This window comes from Paramisgurnus dabryanus, chromosome 21 (assembly GCF_030506205.2).
Source record: "Paramisgurnus dabryanus chromosome 21, PD_genome_1.1, whole genome shotgun sequence".
In the NCBI taxonomy this organism is placed as follows: Eukaryota; Metazoa; Chordata; class Actinopteri; order Cypriniformes; family Cobitidae; genus Paramisgurnus; species Paramisgurnus dabryanus.
In genome coordinates, this window is record NC_133357.1 from 26,115,372 (window position 1) to 26,140,772 (window position 25,401).

The 25,401-nt window shown below is 37.0% G+C and overlaps 1 protein-coding gene across 1 annotated transcript; it reads left to right on the top strand.

Annotated features, from left to right (window-relative positions):
• Positions 1-547: 547 nt before the first annotated feature.
• l3mbtl1 (L3MBTL histone methyl-lysine binding protein 1) lies at positions 548-24,506 on the top strand. The gene is made up of 22 exons (XM_065282419.2): positions 548-601; positions 2,259-2,410; positions 2,642-2,817; positions 5,733-5,859; positions 6,029-6,191; positions 7,832-7,964; positions 9,898-9,949; positions 10,582-10,673; positions 10,850-10,954; positions 11,057-11,192; positions 13,890-13,981; positions 14,179-14,330; positions 14,436-14,512; positions 15,267-15,352; positions 15,526-15,636; positions 16,281-16,419; positions 16,519-16,618; positions 17,550-17,744; positions 17,849-17,898; positions 18,121-18,278; positions 19,567-19,629; positions 22,660-24,506. Exons 1-22 carry the CDS (start codon positions 552-554, stop codon positions 22,792-22,794), a joined length of 2,544 nt encoding a protein of 847 aa, XP_065138491.2. The 5' UTR covers positions 548-551; the 3' UTR covers positions 22,795-24,506.
• The last annotated feature ends 895 nt before the right edge of the window (positions 24,507-25,401 follow it).

Below are 25,401 nucleotides of genomic sequence, written 5' to 3' on the forward strand. Positions count from 1 at the left end.
TAGCACACTTTTTAACTAAAACAAAAAGCATTAGCCTACATTTAGCCTAGTATTTACAAAAGTAAATACTTTAATTTACAGTATAATTTGATGGCAAATGAGCTCTCTTACGTGATAGTAAACTCACCTTTGAATACATTTGTGAGATGAGATTTTTCTGATTTTTACAAAAAAAAAAAAAAACTAACATCTCAAGTCTTACAATCTCATGACATTTTAGCATTTTACATTGTGTGAAGATATTTTCTTACTTGCTCCAGGACATGTTTCATCTTTAAAAACATACATGTATCTCTAAATTAACCTGGCTTCACATCACATTAGGTTATATTAATGAAAGTAATCTCTAAGGGTCATATAAGTTATAACAAACTGCATTTTTACTTTATCATTGATATACTCAACAATTTTAAAGTAATAATGAAATAACCTACTTAAGAAATAATAGGCTACAGTCTGTGTAATAGAATCAGATATGTGTCATATACTGTACAGAATTACAAATGAATTTACATTCAAACTGTTCACAAACGTCAAGCGATTCTGCACGGATGACGCGCGCCTGCGCAGATCACATTTCTCCTGAGCAAGACCAGTGCTGGTGAGAATAAATTTAATATCTGTTCCCATTCACTTTACGCACAATTCATGGTAGGACTTTACAGATTAATGTAATTAGGTATTCCCGTGCATGTGTTTTTGTATAGATGTTGATGGCGAGCGTTTATCGTATCTGTCCTTAATGCAATTTATTAAATAAAGCCTCTTAATTAGCCGTTAAACTGTGGTTGCCATGGGATTAAAATATGTTTTTAAATCGCCCGATCCACTTACGTCTATTGGTTATCTGTCTAATTGTATTAAAATTAGAGGTGCCTTTAATAAATCAACCTTTCGGTCGACATTTGCAGGCTTGAAGGAGCGGAATTAAATAATGAACGGTTCTCCTATTTTACAGTTTACCGCACAAGATTAGGAGCTACCGCCATTTTGTATTGCTTTAGTTAGAAATATTTGAGTAGAGGATGCGCTATGCACCATCACCATTCATTTATGAACTACAGTATGCCTCATTTTCACTATCATCACTATCATTGATGGATTATGCATCATTATCTTCCATCAGTTTCTTTGTTCATAATCACTTTCAATTCCATTACCACTATATCTCTCAAATATGATCACCAACACTGTCAAATTAATATCATCATCTACTTTTCATTTATGCAAGTTGTGCATACTCTCCCCAACATCATCATCACGACCATTAGTTATTGGATTATGCATTATCATAATATTTACTATCTGTTAACCATAGTTTATGGATTATGGTTCACCTATAGGTTTATGGGATATGCATCATTATTATCTTTCAAGTGTTACAATTTATGATTAGTATCAAAGCATTTAGGTGATAAGAATATTTATCAAATATCGTTGCTGTAAAAAGTAATATTGTGACACTTGCAGTTGGAAATCTTGTAAAAATGTTAAATGTTATCTGCTTTTGGAAAATAATATTTGATGTATAAACGCATATATGAGGTACCATTTAATAACATTAGATAAATACAGTAGCTTACGTAAGCTATCAATAAACAAAACTTTTACAGCATCAATCTTAAGTAATGTACATTTCAACATTTAGCCTCCTAATACATTTTTAAACCATAAGTCTGATAACATTAGTTAATGCACAAAGAACTAACATGAACAAACATTTAACAAAAAATGGGGTGGTATTATTATAGTAAGATCCCCTTCTGACATCACAAGGGGAGCCAAATTTCAGTAATTAATTTTTTCACATGCTTGCAGAAAATGGTTTACCAAAACTAAGGTACTGGGTTGATCTTTTTCACATGTTCTAGGTTGATAGAAGAAAAAGTCTGATTTTTTATTATATGTCCCCTTTGAATCTACAGAAGCCTCATACCACCAACAATTCTCACCTGTAAATAATACAGAGTTAAAAATATAACCCGAAAACAGCATTTTGTTTAGCAGTTAAAAAAAAAAAAAAACTCACTGGGCACTTTTTTTTGGCTTGATAGACATGTTAAGGTGTTGAGCTTATTAAGACCAAATATTCAGGCAAAGTAAGACTTTAAGTTTGTGTTTATTTATGTATTTTATCCATCCATCCGTGTTTTGCCCTGTGCTAGCGTTCCAGACCTTTTCTAAACCTTAAAACATCAACATTTGAAGTAAAATGACGTTGTGTGTAATCACAATGTCCTCAATTTTTCTATTGACAGTTCTCAGTTGAGTCTTGCCATGAGTGCCAAAGACCTGAATATTTTGCCAAATTCTGAAGATGTTTCAGATAAAAACAGCGCCTCTCACATTCCCAATGACAATTTTTCTCAACGGCAGAAACACCAGGATACTACCACAATCATGTTACCAGGTGTGTAAAATTCTTTTAAAATCTAACCTACCCATGACATTACTTTAAATGCATGCTTTTGAAAGATTGCTAGATTTGTTTACAAGAGTATTTCATATTTTAGATTAAACTGGCCTTATTATGAAAAAGAACCTTCTTTGCGTTCTGTGAACCAAAACCATAAGGTCTCTGTGCTTAACATCCCAAATTATCTATGGGAGAAAAAACCCTTTGACTTTTATTTTCCTATAGCCGTAGCTCATCCTCTGCAAAAAGCAGAGTTGGCTCAAAATGCGATCAAGGCTATTAAAGGCAGTGGAGTCAGTGAACTAGATGCTACATCATTGCCTGCTCAGGTTGGAGGGACCATTGTGCACGTTCTGGGCTGGAAAGAGGGAATGGCCATCATACCTGCAAGCAACCTGAAAGTGAGAAAATGTGTCATTTTGATATTTACCCTTTTTAGGCTACCAAGGGGTGCGAATTCAAAATATTTTTTTGTTTTGTTTTGTTTTTTTTAAATTCAAAATATGTGTTTGCTGCGTCATGTGAACCTATGTGCATCATGTATCATGTCAAAATACGTGCCTGCTGCACATGAGTTGAAAGGGTTTATGATAAAAGAGACGTTCACAAAATACACTAAACTCTGATTACACATGAGATTAAGCGAGTATCTGGGAAACGCGAGCATCACTTTTATCATAAACCCCTTAGAAGCGTCTGCAGCAGGCACTTATTTTGACATCACGCGTGATGTACATAAGTTCACATGACACGCCGAACACATATTTTGACATGATGAGCCACAAGATGTTATGATAAATAATCGCCTTGTCGTAAACTACGTACCTGTAAATCTGTGATAACGGCAACGACAAGCGCATGTGTTAATTCAGTCTATAGACAAGTGCAATTAAAACAAAAGTAACAATGGTGGCCTACAGGATTGTGTTTGTGCTGCTTAAGATACTGTTTACGCTTCTGCAACAAAGTATTGCCCCTTTATAGTCCAGGGTCACTAGTAGTAAAAAACTACCTCTTTATCCATCTACCGTATTTTTCGGACTATAAGTCGCACTTTTTTCATAGTTTGGCGGGTCCTGGAAGTTCTAGTCAGGTGCGACTTATATGTCAAAATTATTTCATATGAACCAAGAGGAACCATTACCGTCTACAGCCGCAAGTGTCTGCTCTATGCTGCTCCTGTATTTATGTAATTCAATGGATTCAGTGATTTGGAATGACTTGGAGAATTTGATTTGGCTTGTTGTGTTAATTTAGCCAATTCAGCCTTTCAGGTATGTTCTGTATGCTATTGTTTATCGTGTAAATAACAGCCTGCTGCTCTTTTTGCTATTGTGTAGTTGAATAACTTGCCTTTACAGATTAAGGGCCCTATTTTAACGATCTGAAATGCAAGTGCGAAGCGAAAAAGCAAATGACTGTGTGGGTGGATCTTGGGCGCTGTTGCTATTTTCCCGGCGGGAGAAATAACTCTTGCGCCAGGCCCAAATCAATAAGCGGTTGGTCTGAAGTAGGTTCATTATTCATAGGTGTGCTTTGGGCGTAACGTCAAATAAACCAATCAGAACGCCATCCAACATTTCCTTTAAACGCAAGGGCGCAAGTTCCATGGCGGGTTGCTATTATTATGAAGGATTTACCAGGCGCACGCCAGGAGCGGTTCACAGCCGAGGAGACCCACGTTCTTGTAAGAGCAGTCAAAGGCAGAGAAGTTGTTTTGTACGGGGATAGGATAAACCCGCCCAAATAGCCACAATTGTCTCATCAGCTGGCATCCCCATCATTGCGCCAAGGGCTACAATGATGTCAGGAGACGGGGGAATCCCAAGCTTGCCAGCATAAATCGGGCACGCGGTGTAACGGGAGGTGGATCTGCCTCTACACATGACCTGACGCCAGCAGAGGACATCGCTGCGTCCACCCTCACCGCTGAAAGGGTTTGGGGGCTTTGAAATCGGCACCCAAGAAATGCAAGCAGTCCAACCCCAAAGTACTCTTACAACAAGTTCATATACATTAAGGTTTCTTATGAAAACATTTTAATTATTATTTACATAAAATAAACGTAATACAGCCACAAAACAAACTTATGAAAATATTTTAATCGTTATTTGCATGATCATTTTTTTAACGCAGCCACACAATAAATAAAAACTATCTCCACAATGCTCACCACTATGATTTTACTTATCTCATGTGTTAATATTTTTATTGTAACAATTTATGATTTGCAAAAATAACTGTTGCATCTGTGTAGATTAGATAAGCAAAGTGTGTGCGCGTTGTGCACGCTATACATTATGGTCAAGCATGCGCCCTTAAAATAGCATAATGAACAACGCGCAACGAGCCACTGACTTTAGACTAGTTTTTTTTGGTCAGTGGCGCAATTGTTTTTTGAAACTGCAAAATAGCATCAGGGATGGCTTGCGCCGGAACACGCCTCCTTTTTTGCGCTGAACCGTGCGTCTGTGGAGGGAAAAACCCGCTGTGTGCCGGTGCAAAATATGAATGACACATGCGTCACTGACAAAGTCAATTGCGCTGGGTGCAAGATAGGGCCCTAAATGTCTTTTCTTCGGATTTTGTAAAACAATTTTCTAAATAAACTCTTAAAATAAATAACTTTCTAAATAAGTGCGAATTATACTCCGGAGCGACTTATATTCTGGAAAATACGGTAAATAAAAGTGCTCAATGTTTTTGCCGTCTTAATTGTTAGTTTTTTTTTGATTTGTAGAAGAATGTACGGTCATACAGTCGAATGTAACACAGCTTGTGTCTGCGTGCAGACGTGTAGTGTTTCTTTACAAAGTAATATCACCACCTAGTGGCCTGGCACGCATAATACAGCATTGTTAGTCATGTTTGCGGATGTGTAAATGCAGATCTGTTGAGAGCATAGTATGCATGAAAATTTAAAAAAACATTTCCATTTTTTTGCTACATCGTTGTTGTGTAAACATAGCCTTAGAAGGCCAGAGTTTAGAAGGGAAAACTCTAGAGGGAGATTATTTTTGCAATTGCATGTTATAATATAGCCGTTTGGGTAACAAAAACAGTGCTATGTTATCTGAGACTGAAAGAAATAGAAAGTACATCTTTGTAAAGAGTGCATATTAGTAACTCAGAAGTACACATTGGTACCAAATGTACACATATATCTCCTATATCACATATACCTTAATGGTAGTCCATACTGTATTAAAACATCTTTAAAGAGTGAGGGTGACTGTCCCACTGACAGTTTCTGTACTTTCTGAAAAATTTGCATTATTTTTACACTAATACTAAAACACTTTTCTACTTGTTGCAGTTATGTGTTGGTGATAGTGCATCACTAGAAGTGATAAGCGAAAGGAAAACCATCTCTTCCAACCAGATGACTGCAGAATCCCTAACAAAATCAGCTAATTTCAGATTAAAAAAAGATGAAAAATCAGGTAATTGTTCTTTATATGCATCCAGACTGTTTTATTGTTTTTAGTTGTATGACTTTTGCAAAGCAGACAGAGTCTTGACAGATCTGTAGATTTTTTATATTTAAGTCCTAGCTGTAGACCAGAGTCTGTATGTCACATCAGTGATTTCTTAAGAAAATTTTAATTTCAGATGTGTCAGCTGATGGAAAGGACATGTCTGCTGCTTCCGCAGTAGAAGAGAGACTACAAAGAGCACACATGGAAGCACGGGATAGTCTGCTCAATCACAAGTGTGGGACATCAGCCAAACACAGTTACCCAGAGGTGCTAGGAAAGGAACAAGTGTCTGAAAAGTAAGAGTTTTTTTGACCAAAAGCTTTTATTCAGATGTAACTTTCAACTTTTGTTTAAAACTCTTTGGTAAACAAGAATTGAAAACATATGCATTGAGCTCCATCTGGTGGATATCAAAAAACATCAGACAAATTATTTAACTAAATACACAAGTTCAACATTATTATTCTGACAAGAGTGTAATATTTTTGTTCAACAATTCAACAATTGCATCCATGATAAAGTATATATTTAGTAAACGAAAAACATTTCCAGGTGTCAATAGTAATGGGTTTGGTAAAAAGTATGTTTTGATGCTTCAGAATGTAGTAAAGTAAACATTTTACAAATGTCTATATCTACGGACAAGGAGCAAAAAGTAAATAAAGTGTAGTTTCGCTTGCGCATGTGAAGCTATCACATTTAGTTTCATGAGCACGCAAAACTAAACTTTAAAAAACAATTTTGCACATGGAAGATTCACGTGAGCACATGAAACTAAACTTTTGATTTTTTATTCCAATATCACCTTAGGGGATCGGTAATTATCTACATTTCCTATATACTGTAAAAATGATCAAAATGAACAAAATAGGTTGTTTCTGTAAATTTTGTCTTGTGAACATTAAGTAATCATCTGTTATATGAAAATTCAATGAACGAAAAGCAAAAGGCAGTTGTTGAATGAATATTATCCCTGTTACTTTGTTAAGATTATTAAAATTTGACAGATTCTGCAATGAGTTCAATTTGTTTTAACTCTAATCTTACCCCAAAGCTTAAAGGCGCTCTAAGCGAATTGAAGCGTTTTAGACCATAAAACATTTTTTGTTACATACCGGAAACATCTCCTCACTATCTGCTTGCTGCCTGTCCGCTGATCAAACTGTAAAAAAACGCGATCTCTGTAGACAGCCCAGGCTTCACAAACAGCAATATCAACAAGTGGCCAAACCTGCCCCACGAAACAAAACAAAGTGTTACAGCCAATAAACGACAAAAAGGATTTTGGGGTGGGGGTTGGGCGCGTTCATGAAAGCACGGAAGGGAGGGGGAGGGGAGGAGTTAGCTACGCTCCGTCTGTTTGAAAACAGTTTCAAACGTCAACAATAACGTCTCGCATATTCGCTTAGAGAGCCTTTAATGTTGCTTAAAGGAAAACACCACAGTTTTTCAATATTTTACAATGTTCTTATCTCAACTTAGACTAATTAACACACCCCTATCTTTTTTCAATGCATACACTTCATCTTTGTACAGCACTTCGTGAATGTGTTAGCATTTAGCCTAGCTTCATTCATTCCTATGGCTCCAAACAGGGATGAATTTAGAAGCCACCAAACACTTCCATGTTTTACCTATTTAAAGACTGTTACATGAGTAGTTACACGAGTAAGTGTGGCACAAAATAAAACGTTTGTTTGGATCCTAAGGAATGAATGGGGCTGGCTAAACGCTAACACATTCACGAGGCGCTGTTCAAAGCTTAAAAGTGCACACATTGAAAAAAGATAGGTGTGTATTAATTCATATAAGCTGAGGTAAGAACATAGTAACATATTGAAAAACTGTGGTGTTTTCCTTTAATGTAATAAGACAGTGAAAGAAATAGGCATAGTTCACCCCAAAACAAACACTTTTGCTTCTTTCTTTGCTTTAGTCTTGCTGGCGTTGAGAGTTTTACAGAGGCTCTACTGACCTCTCATGATCATGAAATGTTGAAGCCCATGAAGAAAAGGAAGAGGAGGGAATACAACAGCCTTTCAGATGAAGACTCTGATAATGAACCAATGGTGCAATGCTTTAAATTACTGATAAATGTTATTGTCAGTGGCAGCTCATGACTTCTTTTCTGAGCATCACGAATGTGAAACTTGACAAAACATTGCCATTTCTATGGAATGTGCATCACGTGTCATGTCAAAATATGTGCCTGCTACAGATGTTTCGTAAGGGTTTATGATAAAAGAGATCTTCATGTTTGCTAGATACTCGCTTAATCTCATGTGTAATCAGAGTTTAGTGTTAAGTAAGGTATAGGCACGTATTTTTACATGACACGCTATGCACATAGATATTTTGACGTGACCCCCACTTAGAAATCATGAAGAGGTCTGAAATTATTATCGTAGGTAAATGTCCACTGTGAGAAACATAATTTAAAAAAATCCAGAAATCACAATGTATAATTTTTTAAAACTATTTATTTGTATGATACAGCTGCAAATAAGTATTTGAACACCTGAGAAAGTCAATGTTAATATTTGGTACAGTAGCCTTTGTTTGCCATTACAGAGGTCAAACATTTCCTGAAGTTTTTCACCAGGTTTGCACACACTGCAAGAGGGATTTTGGCGCACTCCTCCACAAAGATCTTCTCTAGATCAGTCAGGTTTCTGGCCTGTCGCTGAGAAACACAGAGTTTGAGCTCCCTCCAAAGATTCTCGTTTGGGTTTAGGTCTGTAGACTGGTTAGGCCACGCCAGAACCTTGATATGCTTCTTACAGAGCCACTCCTTGGTTATCCTGGCTGTGTGCTTCGGGTCATTGTCATGTTGGAAGACCCAGCCTCCACCCATCTTCAATGCTCTAACTGAGGGAAGGAGGTTGTTCCCCAAAATCTCGCAATACATGGCCCCGGTCATCCTCTCCTTAATACAGTGCAGTCGCCCTGTCCCATGTGTTCTTGGGATGGTACTCATCATTCTTCTTCCTCCAAACACGTTTAGTGGAATTATGATCAAAAAGTTTTATTTTGGTCTCATCTGACCACATGACTTTCTCCCAAGACTCCTCTGGCTCATCCAAATTGTCATTGGCAAACTTAAGACGGGCCTGGACATGTGCTGGTTTAAGCAGGGGAACCTTCCGTGCCATGCATAATTTCAAACCATGACGTCTTAGTGTATTATCAACAGTAACCTTGGAAACGGTGGTCCCAGCTCTTTTCAGGTCATTGACCAGCTCCTTCCGTGTAGTTCTGGGCTGATTTCTCACCTTTCTTAGGATCATTGAGACCTCACGAGGTGAGATCTTGCATGGAGCCCCAGTCTGAGGGAGATTGACAGTCATGTTTATCTTCTTCCATTTTCTAATGATTGCTCCAACAGTGGACCTTTTTTCACCAAGCTTCTTGGCAATTTCCCCATAGCTCTTTCCAGCCTTGTGGACGTGTACAATTTTGTCTCTAGTGTCTTTGGACAGCTCTTTGGTCTTGGCCATGTTAGTAGTTGGATTCTTACTGATTGTATGGGGTGGACAGGTGTCTGTGAACGGGCGCATCTAATTTAGGATAATAAATGGAGTGGAGGTGGACATTTTAAAGGCAGACTAACAGGTCTTTGAGGGTCAGAATTCTAGCTGATAGACAGGTGTTCAAATACTTATTTGCAGCTGTATCATACAAATAAAAAGTAAAAAATCATACATTGTGATGCAGTGATATATTCTGAATTTCTAAATTTTTTTAGATTATGTCTCTCACAGTGGACATGCACCTATGATGACAATTTCAGAACCCTCCATGATTTCTAAGTGGGAGAACTTGCAAAATAGCAGGGTGTTCAAATACTTATTTTCCTCACTGTATTTCGCTTTTTCGCCTCCTCAGAAGTGGAGCCATTGGCTGCCACTGGTTATTGTTGATACATTTTTGAGTGATGTGAGTATCTTTGTTTACTTATCATACAGCGTATTGAGGACTAATAAAACACTTTTGTGATTAAAGGAGGAGAATTTTGAAACTTCAAAACTTCAAATTGATGGCAGATCCACTAAAGGTACTTAGATTTTTTTGTTGCACTATTAACAGTCCCAGAATACACAAGAAATATTCCTTTCTAGATCCTTAGATCTTACTGATGGGGGCCTGTTAATTTAACTGTATTCTTATAGTTTTTTAAAAAATATATGTTTTATGGAAATAAGGAAACAAAATAAATAAATTAAGAATATTATTTACACTGCTTTATTTTATGAAATGTAAAAAGGGATTTAGCTCAGATTAACAATATTTAAATAAGGGTTCAATATATATGCAACTTTAACAAAAAGTTAAATGGGTGACTGAACTTTACAGGAAAGATTTGTATGCATGTTTATTTGTGAAAATAAAGAACTGGATTACTTAAGTTCGTAATTATTAAATATGCATGCCAAGTGCAGGACTTTAAATACGTCATGTGTCTTTACGGGATCTTAACTGTATGTGTGTGAATTCACCCTGCACGCCCCTTACGCCATTGTTTCTGCCTTTTCCATCCTTAAATGTCCCGGTAATGTTACTAGGTACAGGAGCAATCCCAGAATATTTATAGGATGTGTTTGTGTTCACACAGAAGGCTCTCTGCCAGTTTTACGGAAAATCAAACTATGGTGTGTATGGGGTTTTACATGATCGTTCTCTTTGTAGGTACAGCAGAAGCTAAACTTGAGACATGGACCTGGCCACAGTATCTAGAAGAGCAGAAAGCTATTGCTGCCCCAGTCCAACTCTTTCAAGAGGTATGACCTTCTTACTTTACTGTAGGCAGTAAACACTGCAAATTTGTTGAAAAAATACTGAATTGATGTAGCTGGGATGTTTTATCATAACAAATAAAAAGAGTAAAGGATATTTTACATTTAAATTATATATCATAGAAACTAACTTTTTTTATTTAATTACATTAACTGTCCAGACACAGAGGGTTCCCATTATTAAAAACAACTTCAGACAGGGCATGAAGTTAGAAGGCATTGACCCGCAGCATCCCTCAATGTATTTCGTCTTAACAGTGGCTGAGGTGCTGTATGACTTCTTATTTCAAGCTAATTTTTACATTCTTTGATCAATAAGTTATTTCCAAATGAAATTTAAATCATTTTTCTAATATGTTTGTCTTTAGGTTTGTGGTTTTAGATTACGTCTTCATTTTGATGGGTATTCGGACTGCCATGACTTCTGGGTAAATGCCAGCTGTCCTAATATTCATCCTGCTGGGTGGTGTGAGAGCACAGGTCACAAATTATATACGCCAAAAGGTGAATTAAAAACACATTCTGATTCTAAATCTAATTGGATGAGCAAAAATTTAAATCATTGTAATATGGGTGATAAACACACAGGTGTGCAATTAAAGTTTGTGTTAAGATGGCCTCACACTACAGGATTATCGACCCAAATTTACCCCCGATTTTCCTGCACCTTGATCCGTTCCAATATTTGGCTCAGATTATTATGTATTCTGTGATGTAAGTGGTTCTCAAACTGGGGTCTGGGGCCCCCAGGGGGGCCGCGAGATGGTGCCAGGGGGGCCCCAGTTTTATGACATTTTATAAAATACATTAATTTATCATGAATTCTGTGTAATTAAACCTTAAAAAATAAGGCTACTAACCAACAGCACTACTTTGTATAATTTAATATGTTTTGTTTAATTAAAATGCTACCTTTTAGAACAAATTTGCCTTAATTTTATTTGGGGGGGCCGCGAAGGAATGCACCGTACACGAGGGGGGCCGCACACTGAAAAAGTTTGAGAACCACTGATGTATGCAAATCAAATCGGGTTGGCCCGGTCAAACCAAACGTGTTTGATATTTAGGATTTTAAATTGGTAGGATTACATAATTACTTTCAGAATAGCCAGTGAGAGAGGTAGGTGAATGACAGACCTTTTGAAATAGCATTTGCTAAACAAGTTGCTGTACAGTCCAGTAGACAGTGGAGACGAAGACACAGCTTGGGAAAGTGAGAAAATAACACGACTGCATGAATAACATGTCCGTGAAAATATATTCTAGCTTGCGAATGTAAAAAATATGTAAAATATAATAATAAATGTCACAGTCACCATCTTTCGCTTCCCGTTGAAGTGATGTGAAACACTTGGCTCTGGCAAGAAGATAATCTTAATAATATCCTGTAATGCACCATGATCTTAAATCTTGTAGTGTAAGCATGTTTAAGATTTAAGAAAAGAAAATCTGTCAAGATACTCCTTGTGTGTGCTGCAACCAGACTTTATAATCGTCCTGATTTGTAAAAATCCTGTAGTGTGAGTCCCGACCTTACAGCCTGATCTCATAAAAAATACTTTTTTTACAAGTTGGCTAATTTGTTTGAATTTGATTTGTCATACAAATATCATAAAAAACAATAACGTAACCCCAACCCTAATCCCAACGTCATAGGGCCAAAATATTAGCCACCTTGTAAAATACATATGAATTTTCATGAGATAACGCTTATTATTGAGATTAACTAAATATCCTTGAAGTTGAATATTGGTGTGTATTTTTATATAGTTATTGACAAAGGTTTATAAAAACAGTAAGCCACTTAAGGAAAGTGTTACACTGATTTTAGCACTTTACTTCGAGTTATATCAAAGAACGTCTCGGTTCTGATTCTAACCTCTGTTCCCTGAGATAGGGAACGAGACGCTGCATCACAAAAATTTTCATGTATCTGAATTATTTGTAAAACTAGTCCATCTTAAAGGCGACAGAAGATGACTTTGTCTCCTGACGCCCCATTCAGACAGACAGCGACCAGCAGTAGCAGAGCGACACAATTTTATTAATTTCAATGAAAACCGGGCGACTTCCGGTGGCACGAGTGAAAGTGACCGTTGGCGACCGTATGGGCGTGTCCAGCGACACAAGAAAGTTAAGAAAAGTTTAACTTTATGCAAATGTCGAGCGAATTTCGGGAGCGACTACCAATGAGAATGAAGCAGTGGAGTTCACATCATCCTTCTCTCGTCAGTTACTGGAGTGGATGGTACTCATTTGTTTATGACAAGCAGATTTAGAACGGCCTCATTGAAGGAGACGGGCGACACACAGCGATAACATCGCTGGCTGTCTGAATGCGGCTTGAGACACAAATGGGTCCATTAGACACCAAATCTGTTCCACTACTTACCGGTCCTCAGTCCCTGCCTCGACAGAATAACTTCATGTTCTGGACTCCTGGAATGAGCATCGCCCCGGGCAACAAAAATGTTTTCTTTGAGTCCAGAGAAGAACCTGAAGCGTCTGACTGATCTCCTTGGTGATTTTTGTACGAGACCACCGACATATTGTCTGTTCTGGTCAGAACATGATGGCCTCTGAGTTCTTTTAAAACCTAAAACACAGCTAACATTTCTTGGCAATATATGTGCCAGAGGAGATGTTCCCATTTTCACAGGTCCTACTGCTTCCCAACCTGTGAGGGGATGCATCTATCTATTGCACCCCCATGGTGACATCCTGGTTGAGAAGCCACGGTTTCTTCTATGTAGCCAGGGAACAAAGGCATTTACGTGAAACCCTGAACATACAGAACAGGTTTCCCATGTAGGGGAACCCTCTTTGAGTCACCATTGAGGAGGTCTCAAGTGCAGTAAGCCAAAATGAATCATGTTGGACACTACTGCCATCAGACCCAACATTCTCTAAAAATACTTCAGTGTTAAAATATGTATGTGAAAACGTGGCCTAATATGATCTCGGACAATGCTGTCAGGATTAACTCCATTGACTTCAGGACAAAAAATTGTCATCCCTGCAGCACACTATTGGCAACATAATGTAACACAACCTTATGTGGTTTATTGTTTTAATCCTATAATCATTTAGAAAACTATAAGATCTAATATATACCAACCACTATATATAGGATATACTTGTACTGTATATTATTGCTATTGTTTACGTAGAGAGGCATCATTCAACCCTTTTCTCTTGCAGGATGTAAAGAGGAAGAGTTTTCTTGGTTGAACTATCTTAAAATCACCCGATCACAGGCTGCCCCAAAAGAGGTGTTTTCAAGCACAATTAAAGTAAGTTACAACAGAAGAAACAATAGATGGCACAAACAATGCAAAGATTATGGGTTTGAATCCCAAGGGAAACATACCGATAACTCTATATCTTGAATGCAATGAAAGCATTGTGTTTGCTATCTGCGAATGTTGGGTTAGAAAGATTACATTTACTTACAAAAATCCTGCTTGTAAAAAGACTTTATGTCATACAGACAGAAACAGATTGTGGATTTGAGGTGGGGATGAAGTTGGAGGCTGTTGACCGCATGAATCCCTCTCTCATCTGCGTTGCCACAGTAACAGATAAAGTAGGCAACCGTTTTCTGGTTCATTTTGATAACTGGGATGACACTTACGACTACTGGTAAGTTACAACAACTACTCAAACAAGCTTTATGTTATTTAAAAAAATGAACCATGACCTATAGTTACACACTTCCAGGTGTCTCAGTTTTTTTCTTTATCACAGGTGTGATGCTCACAGCCCATACATTCATCCCATTGGCTGGTGTCAGGAAAGGGGCCTTCCCCTCACGCCTCCACAAGGTGACCTTGTGTCTAGTAATGTCTCTATATACCTAAACACACTGTACTTAAATAGATTTTTATTTTGTTACTAGTGTACAATTGTACTAGAAAGTTGCATTAGTGACTTGTTAATGTCATTCTATATACAAAAAACACTTTTGCCTTAACTATCTGTGGTCTGAGGGGGTTTGGGGGCCCTGGAGAAGTGTTTACATGCTTTGATTTTGTGTTTTTTCAGTTGCTTACAAACATATTAATGGCTACAGTCTCATAACACTATATTCAGCACAAACTGTGCTACAATAATCCATCAATATTACTGCGCCAGAGGTCGAAGTGCTTCAAACTAAGTGCTCTTTGATCATAAAATGTTTTATCCACTTAAAAAACACCACGTTTTATTTTTTGCCACCATACTTACTCGTGTAACTACTCATGTAACAGTCTTTAAATAGAGAAAACATGGAAGTGTTTGGTGGCTTCTAAATTCATCCCTGTTTGGATCCTAAGGAATGAATGGGGCTAGGCTAAATGCTAACACATTCACGACGGGCTGTACAAAGATTAAGTGCACGCATTGACAAAAGATAGGGATGTGTTAATTCGTCTAAGTTGAGGTAAGAACATAATAAAATATTGAAAAACGGTGATGTTTTCCTTTAAACATCTGCTTGCCCTAAATGTGTCACTTGCCTTAAAGTTGTATGTACCTATATTTGTGGTATTACTGTATTTGCATTAACACTAGTTGAATATGATCCTCCCCATTTAGATTACCCTGACGCTGATAGATTCTCCTGGGAGAGATATTTGGAAGAGACAGGCTCAACAGCAGTCGCCACTGAAGCATTTAAAGTGGTGTGTTAAACCTTTCAAAGGAAGGACACATAATATGATCTACATCAGCAAAACCATTATCTTCTGTTTAAAATAATAGTTCTGTTACTAAATAAACACATTAAGATTCTTCCTACAATAAAACCCAAGTTTGGGGCTGAATGGTCACACTTACTTTCCATGTGTTTGTATAGCGTCCTCCTCATGGCTTCCAGGTGCAGATGAAGTTGGAGGCAGTGGATAAGCGATGTCCGGGGATCATCCGTGTAGCTACGGTTCAAGAAGTGGACACTTACAGAATTAAGGTGTGCAAAACTACTTCTGTAATTGAAAGTGTGACAACACATTGTTGAGAAATCACCTAAAGTTCGCTTCAGGTCTGCCTTACAACTCTGTTCTGTAGCCAATGTTGAAGAAGTAATTCTCATATGCATCAAATGATCGGCATCAGCTGGCGAGGATACCATACACTCCGCTGAAATTGTTTAAGCAAAACTATATAATTCCATCTAAAGAGCCCTCTTCACCAAGAGAATCCTCAGAAAATTTGAATAATGTGAAAAGGTTCAATTTTGAAGACACCTGGTGCCACACTCTAATCAGCTTATTAACTCAAAACACCTGCTAAGGCCTTTAAATGGTCTCTCAATTTAGTTCTGTATGCTACACAATCATGGGGAAGACTGCTGATTTGACAGTTGTCCAAAAGATGACCATTGACACCTTGCAGGGAAAGGAGGGCAAGACACAAAAGGTCATTGCAAAAGAGGCTGGCTTTTCACAGAGCTCTGTGTCCAAGCACATTAATAGAGAGGCGAAGGGAAGGAAAAGATGTGGTAGAAAAAAACAATGTTTTATAATGTTATATATCACAGCACTTCTTTTATTAATAAACTTAAAATGTTAATGTAACAGGAGCTGTTCCTGTCACAAAATCTTTTGTACTTAGATTCATTTTGATGGTTGGAGCCAGTTGTATGATGAGTGGATGGATTCGGACCATCCGGACATCCACCCAGCTGGGTGGTGTGAGAGCACAGGACATCCCCTCAAATATCCACCTTGTGAACCAATTGCCCAGAAACATGGTGAGAATCTAAAAACTCATAATTCTGTATCATTCCACAGACACATATGTGCTCATGTAAAAAATACTCTGTCACTTCAGAGTATTATACACCATTTAGGTCCCAGAGAGAACCTGGCAGCCCGACAGCCAAACTTCTCCATGTCCTGTAAAAGCCTTCCTCAACCGCGCAACCCATCCAAATACAGCTTTCATCACAGGTTACTTTGATATGTGACTTCTGCATACAACAAATTCAATACACAATTCAATATTGTACATTTGTTTTCATTTTCTATTTAATAATCATATGAAGAGTTCACATGCAAAAAGCCGTTAAATGCCACATTCGTCAAAAATGAGATGATATTAACTGAATGCTCTTGACATGTACTATACTCTCATCAAATACTTTCGTGTCAAATCCGCTAAATCAGTCCATTTATTAGGCAGAATCTATTCATAAAAAAGCTAATTAACAAGAAATCATACCAGACATGGGTTTTGCATCAGAACTCTTCATATTAGCCTAAGCCAGTGGTCTCCAACATGGTGCCCGCCAAAGCAAATTCCATTAATCGCCTCAATTTTAAAGGGGACAGAGAATGAAAAACCATTTTTACCTTATCTTTGTTGAATAATGGTAGTCTACCCACATTCACGAACATACAAAAAGTGCTAAACATCTCAGTCTCATAGAAATTCCTCTTTTAGAAATGTCAGCCAGAAAACAGCCCAATCTGAAAAACTGATGCTTATGACATCACAGGCATCTCACTGCCCCTCCACTTTAAAATAATTGGCTACATTTTTTGAGTGGCAGCAAAGTCAGCCAATCAGTAATGAGATTGCAAGTTAAGCCAGTAGGGGGAGCCAAATAGGTGCAAAACCATTTGTTTAAAATCCCCCACCCTAATAGAGCTATCTGAGAGAGGTTTTTAGGAAGCTTCTTAGGCATTACAGACCCAAACAAAAATGTTTTTGTCTACATGTCACACCACAGAACAAGGATAAATACCTTGTTCAATCATTCTATGTCACCTTTAATATTTATTTATAAATAAGTTTTAAGGTTGGAGACCCCTGTCCTAAGCTATAATGTACACAAATGAACGTTAACACATAGTTTTAAACAACTGTGTTTTTCAACAGAAAGTGTCCTACTCCAGGATGTGATGGGTCTGGTCATGTGACTGGGCGTTTTACTGCTCATCATTGTTTATCCGGCTGTCCATTGGCTGAGAGAAACCAGGGCCGACTCAAGGCAGATCTCTCTGACACAGAAGGATCCAAACGTACCTTCCTTGTCTTTGGGCAGAGAGGGAAAAAATCACGATACCATGGCAGGTAAACCTGTAGTCACGGTTGTTTGTCAAGTACAATGCAAAGTTACATTTAAGATGTCGTGGTTATATAAATATTTCTACAGCACTTTCCTTTGCTGTCATTAGGATTGGCCGTCCTCCTAAATATCGTAAAAGTCAGCAAAGAAACTGTCAGAGTGAGTTGTACATTTTCTTTTTTTTTTAAACATATTCATTTAAAAATTGTACTGTATGAGCATCTCCAGTAGTTCCAGAAGAGAAAAATGGAAAAAATCTGCATGTTTATTCAGAATATGCTAATTAGAATAGACCAACAGCTATAGAGCATATAAATCTTGTTTTGAAGTATAACCAAAATATGGCCCCTAATAAAAAAAAGATAATTGTGTATGTTTTAGATATGACGTCTGAAGGAATGTACCCCTCTCTCTTTATGACGGCATTCGCGGCAAATGCTGACCGGACGCTTTCGCTCTGCTGGGAGCAGCATTGTAAGTTACTACCGGGTGTTGCAGGAATTCATGCAACTCAAGTAGCTACCTGGACTATAGAAGAGGTAATCACTTTATTCAATCCGTTGCTGCAAAGAATTTATTTAAGTGTTTTTTTAAATTAGTAGAACTAAAAATAGTCAACTTTATGACGTTAATTGTTAATATTCTGAAATTATGATGCGCAGTTTAGAAATGCGACCTCCAGAGGCTGCAGCCTTCAGATTGAGAAACGGACTCTGTGTCACCGCCACAAGTTCCCCATTATGTTGGGTTTACACCAGCCACGGTAGGGGCGGCAAAAATGCGCGTAGTTTGACGCTTGAACATTTGAGTTCACTCGCTTCACTTGCACGTGAAAGCTGTGCATGAAATTCTAGTCATTCGAGAAATTCATGCAGAAATTTGCGTCATGGGAGGGGCTTCTGCGACTCCGCCACTCAGCTCGCTTCCTGTAATCACGTCACTACTACAGCAAGGTCCTGATTGGTTAACGCGGAGCGGAAATCCGCCAAAGTTCAGATTTTTCAACTTGCGCATTTTCTGCGGCAACGCTCAATTTGCGCATAACGCGCCACGCGTTCCACGCCGCAGGATAATAATCCGCATGTAATCGCATCTTTCCATTGACTTAACATGTAAATCACCGACGCATGCCGCCTCTACTACGGCTGGTGTAAACGCAGCGTGAGAAAGGGTTTTTAGCACGAGGGGAACATTGTAACATGTCTGCGTTTCTCTCTCTGATGCCTCCAAAATGTTTATTGTTTAGTCTTTTAAAGGTTTAGTGTTTTTAAAGTTTTAAGTTTGGCCAGATCGATAGTACAAAAAGCACAGGTGCTATTTAACAGCTAATATATTTTAAATTACTCTAAATTTTAAGGGGTCTAAAATAAGGAAAAGAGACTTTTAAAAGAGACGTTATTATAACTGAAAGTCCTGTAGCACTCTTTTTTTTTAAGTTAAGTGCATAATAAATGTTTTTGTAAAAAAAAAAGAGATACGGGTGAGAGAATCGGGATCTCAATTCCCATGGGGAAAAATCATGATTCACATTTAAGCATGAATCGTGCACCCCTAGTTCTTTGTCCCAATTGGCATTAGCTAGGGGACCCCCATAATATTTAACATAATTTGAACACTGTCTGTAGAGCTTTTTAAAATGTAGCATTGTTGTAAAGTAGCTTTACAGTAATTACATATTAGTACAGGCAGAAGGGACAAAGAAAATATAAACTCAATAAAACAGCTGTGGGCCAAATGTTTAATTGAACCAATTTAACAAAATTTAAGTATTAATTACGAAAATGGACTTGATTTTATATTTAATGTATATCGCTCTTTTATTGGTAGGTATTTGGCTTTGTCAATAATCTCATTGGTTGTGAGGAGCAGGCCAACATTTTTAAAGATGAAGTAAGTGATATGTATTTGTTTTGTACATTCATACATTCACAATACCATTCAAAATAAGAACAACATTGCAGTCTATACTTGGTGAAATTTCTATTTGAATCAAATCAATTATGAAGCGTTTTAAGTATCTAAAATATTTATAACAAAAAATGTCTCAAAGTAATCATCCAGGGCCCGGTTCCCCGATAACGTTCACTAGCGTGCTAAGAAGACTCAAAAAGATATATCTTACCAAAGTTGTTGATGTTCCTAAGTGTGTCCCCTGAAGTGTCTCTTAGGAAGCTTCTTAACACGCAGCCTCTAAGTTCGACGTACAATGGCGCTGTCCCAAGTGAAGGTGCTGAATTATTTGCGATCGATCACTCAGGGATCGATTTTCCACTTCACGCGAAGGTGCATTACGACGTTAAGAAAGACAACACGTTATATACAAATGGAACATTACTCAAATTATTCCAGTCACATTTATTTTAACATAGTTTAAGTTATCCGTAAAATATAGACTATTAATTAAATGATCAAATTGTCAGGGTAGACGAACCGGGTATCCCTCGCTATTTATCCACCCTCCTTATCCCATTGTGCCACTTGTGCCGCTCCTTGACATGGTTTTTTGGCTTTAAAAAAATATGTAATACACTTATATACGAATGTTAAGGTACTTATTAACAATCAGAATTGATTGGCAAGCAGCTGCAGTATTTCTGTTTAATGCGGTATTGCTTACCATTAATGTTTTCAATAAAATCAACCTAGTTAGATAGAGAATATGGTCTGAGAAGATCTAGCAGCTCCATAATGAGTTGTCTTGGAAGGCGATTTTTTTATTTAGCCACGTCAGGCAAAATGTTAAAATTTTTTAATGGTTGACGAATAAAAAATTTGGCATGGACTAAACAGTTACGCGGCCGGTGTTGTGTGGAAGTCTGTTCCCCCTATATGTTTCCCTTTAGTGTAGTGTTTTTTAGGGGTGTGCAAAAAAATCGATTCACATTTGAATCGCGATTCAAGCTTTGCCGATTCTGAATCGATTCATAGAATTCCAAAAATCGATTCATACATTTTTTTTGTAATGCCGTTTTACTATTGTCCTGAAATGAGTTTATCTCAGTATTCCCATAGATGACGCCGCGTCATATTCACTCTGACGCCTGCACACTCTTGTCACAGTGTTTCCCACACATTGACTTTACTTGGGTGCTGTGCTTAGTTATATTAACAAGTGCCCAAGTATTTCTGGCATCAAATTTTGTCTTTTTTGTTTTTCTGTGATGATGACACTCTTTAATAATGACATTTTGTGTGTGACATGATGAGTTCGGTATGCGTTCACGTGCTCTCTGTTTCGCAATGAATTGGGATGCGACGCGAACAAGCTCGTGTCACATTGTATCCTTCATGTTTCTGAACTTGAGCAGAGTTTTAACATTAGAGGACTTCACGGAGCACCCGCGGACCGTATGGTTCCGGGTTTGTATTTGAAATGGTCAGTCAGGTCCGGGTCAGTCAAAGTTAAATTACTTCGGGTCCCGAGTCTGATTAGTGAGTAAAACCCGAGTCGATCGGAGAATGACCGTGAGCGTTACCGCGCTAAAGCTCGCGTGCAGTTTCAGTGTGCCGATGGTTTCTATGGCGATAACAACTGGCTCTTTTCTATTATTATTAATAAACCATAGCTTTTCCAAAATCTATTGCACTGAACGAGCAAAGCTCAAGCTGACTCAAGATTTACAAAACGAGTCACATTTATAATCTATAGACCTGCACTGTCTATCATTAATGTGCTATATTATTGTATTTAATAGAGTTTGATAAAAGGGGTCATCTAATTGCTTCATATCAGTTTTTATTTTTGCATAAAGACATAAAGTAATATCAAACTACATTTAATTTGTTGTGTTTCTTTTCTTTAAAATTGTATATCTCCTACAGTCAGTCACATAGGAAGAAGTAAACTACATTTACATACTCTGAATCGTTTTTTAAAATCAAGAATCGTTTTTGAATCGAAAATCGATTTTGAATCAATTCTTGAGCCTAAGAATCGGAATCGGATCGAATCGTGAAATGTTCTGAATCGTGCACCCCTAGTGTTTTTATAGCATTTTTATCACATTATACGTTTATTCTTAATATACATTGAAAGTTTTAATGGCTACTGAGATGTACATGTGTGCATTTATGTAATGTATCTTGACTGTTCTTGATTGTAAGTCAATTATTTTTACAGTATGAATCATATTATATGTATAATATATATTTATTATGTTTGGAAACATAACAGTTTTAAAACAAACAGTAGAAAAAAAGAAAAGAAATATATGAAATATTTAATAAGTTTTATAATAGAAAACATGATATTATTGCTTTTTAGTATAACCAATTGAAATCTTTAATCTTTCTAAATAAATTATAAATGTAACGTGATGAAAACGCTATAAACATAGAGGGAACAGACTTCAATGAGGAACAAACACCGGCGCCGTCTTTGATTCATTAGTTCTGATACCAAATAAAGTCAACTGCATAAATAGTCCTGTATCCATTGCAAACATATTTTATTACAAGTCTTAAAAATGTCCATAACATAAAATCATTGTCAGCATACCATAGTTTGACTTGTACTGCGCTGCGCTGATTTCTAAAGACTGCGGCGATAGCGTTTTGCGCTCAAACAACGCTAAGAGAGAGCTTACGAATGGTCCAGACCAACCTTACGAAAGTGTGACTTACAGAAGATATACTTAGCGTACAAACCTTTTGGGAATTGTGCCATAGAGTTAAGAGAGAGGTTAAGGAATAGGTTAAGAACTACTTAGCGATAAGAACGTTTTGTGGAACCGGGCCCAGGTCATTTAACTCAAATACAGTGGTGCAACTACACCAAACTGGAGGCATGCAGGCAAAATTACTATGCTAGTACTTTGTTTACATTTATGTTTTGACACATCATTTAAAAGTTTCTTAAACTATCAATGGAGACTTATCACATTTGACCTAAAAGCTTTTCAACATTTATTTCCTCCTCAGATGATCGACGGAGAAGCATTTCTTCTGCTGACTCAGAATGATATTGTAAAGATCTTGAATATAAAGCTTGGACCCGCTCTGAAAATTCACAATGCTATTTTAATGTTTAAGAGTACAGATGAAAGCCTAAAGTGAGCGCTAGTGATCATACACAACCTCATTTTGCTTTACTGATTCATTTAAAATCTAACATCCATTACATGTTTGGTGTAAACTGTCTAAACCCATGGGAGAGAGAGAGAGAGACCAGCACTCAAGAGCAGGACAAACTTTTAGCCTAGCTGTATGGAGGTAGAACAACATACTATATATATGTATATGTGGTATGTATGTGCTAGCATATTTAGACCTATTGCGTGTTGGCAAACAGAGATGACGGATTTTGTGGGCGGAGTCTAACTGGTGTTAGAAAGTGACTGATCTGCAGTAGCAGTGTGAAGTGTTTTAGTGTTAAACTGTGATTGTTATGGATCCGGTGTTCTGTTGAAGTCTGTTTCCCTTTACTGTAATGAGATACTACTGAGATGTGTGCATGTTTGTAATGTATATGTACTGTTTTTATTGGTTAATTATTTATTTTTATAGTATGAATCGCTAAAGTACATATAAGAGCAATACTATCATGTATTACCATAATACCATTTATTCAGTATTTCTTAAGTTTACTGTTTTCTATTATATCTTACTTATATTTATAGCCTACGTGTTTGTTCTAAAACCATTATGTTTACATACAAATTAATATGCATAGGCCTGTTTATATATTAATAACACTTTACGTCATGTGTGTGTGTGTGTGCTATATTTATTATGTCAACACAATAATTTTAGAAGAAACTGTAGGGACAAAAGGGAAGAAGACATGGGCTATAAGATATAGGAGAAAAAGAAAATTATGAAATAATAAATGGTATTATAGAATACATGATATTATTGCTTTTTTAGTATAACCCATTCAAATCTTTAATCTTTCTAAATAAATTATAAACGTAACGTGATGAAAACACATTGAGGGAACAGACTTTGACAGAACACCGGACATCTTTTCATATTATTTTCTATTCTGATTATTAAAAAAATTCCAGATGATTTCATCGCTCCAGTCTGTCCGTTTAAGGGCTTATTGCAACAATATACACCTACGTTTATCTTAAAATGGTGTCTTTGACTACAGTATTTTATAAAAATGAAGGCCATCTTTTTTTGGCATTCCTATTCTGACACTCAACAGCACAACAAGACATTTTCTTGCGAGATATCTTGCTCGTTTCACTCGTGTCTAATTATTTTCCCCGGTTTTTGCCACCACATTGCGCGCACAGCTTGCAGTCTACTCGCAAAAGGTCTATAAAGTATGTTGTCAACATAATATAAGTGTCTATGGTTACACTACCAGTCAAAAGTTTTTGAACACGCACTTGTTCTTTATTTATACATTTTTACACATTAGAAAATAATAACAAACTATGGCACAACACAAATGTAACTCTGGGAATTTTATTGTGACTAAAAGCATCTAAAATAAATTACAACTGTTGTATTTTATCATCTGAAGTGCAGTCACCCTTTTCCTAGAAATTGCAAAACCGCACTCATGTCATTTTATTAAGAAGCTTCTTGAAGTTTCACTAGGATGATTTTTAACAAATATTGAAGGAGTTCACATTTCATCTGGGCTCTCATTGGCTGCTTTTCCTTTAATATTTATATTAAGTCATCTACTTAAAAAAGAATAATAATAACAAAATTATTGTCTATAACAAAAATGAATCTGTCTGGCACATGTATATTTTTTTCTACAAAAGTATTTTCAAGCATTTAACCATACACCTTTAGATTTTTAAAGGAATAGTCAATTTTCTTAAAAGAAAAATCCAGATAATTTACTCACCACCATGTCATCCAAAATGTTGATGTCTTTCTTTGTTCAGTCCAGAAGAAATTATGTTTTTTGAGGAAAACATTGCAGGATTTTTCTCATTTTAATGGACTTTAATGGACACCAACACTAAACACTTAACTCAACACCTAACAGTTTTTTTCAACGGAGTTTCAAAGGACTCTAAACGATCCCAAACGAGGCATAAGGGTCTTATCTAGCGAAACGATTGTCATTTTTGACAAGAAAAATAAAAAATATGCACTTTTAAACCACAACTTTTCGTCAAGGTCCGGTCCAGCGCGACCTAACGTAAATGCGTAGTGACGTAGAGAGGTCACGTGTTACATATATAAAACGCACATTTGCGGACCATTGTAAACAATAAACTGACACAAAGATATTAAATAGTATCAGTTGACATACAACAACGTAGGAACGGTCCTCTTTCTTAACTCTTGTAAACACTGGGGCGGAGTTTCGCGTTCGTCCTCTGTGACCTCTTGACGTATTGTGTGGGGTCAGCTGGCGCATCACGACCAGATCTACATGACTAGAAGTTGTGGTTTAAATGTGTATATTTGTTATTTTTCTTGTCAAAAATGACAATCGTTTCACTAGATAAGACCCTTATGCCTCGTTTGGGATCGTTTATAGTGCTTTGAAACTCCGTTGAAAAAAAAAACTTTAAGTGTTGAGTTAAGCATTAAATGTTGGGCTCTATTAAAGTCCATTAAAATTAGAAAAATCCTGCAATGTTTTCCTCATAAAACATAATTTCTTCTCGACTGAACAAAGAAAGACATCAACATTTTGGATGACATGGTGGTGAGTAAATTATCTGGATTTTTCTTTTAAGAAAA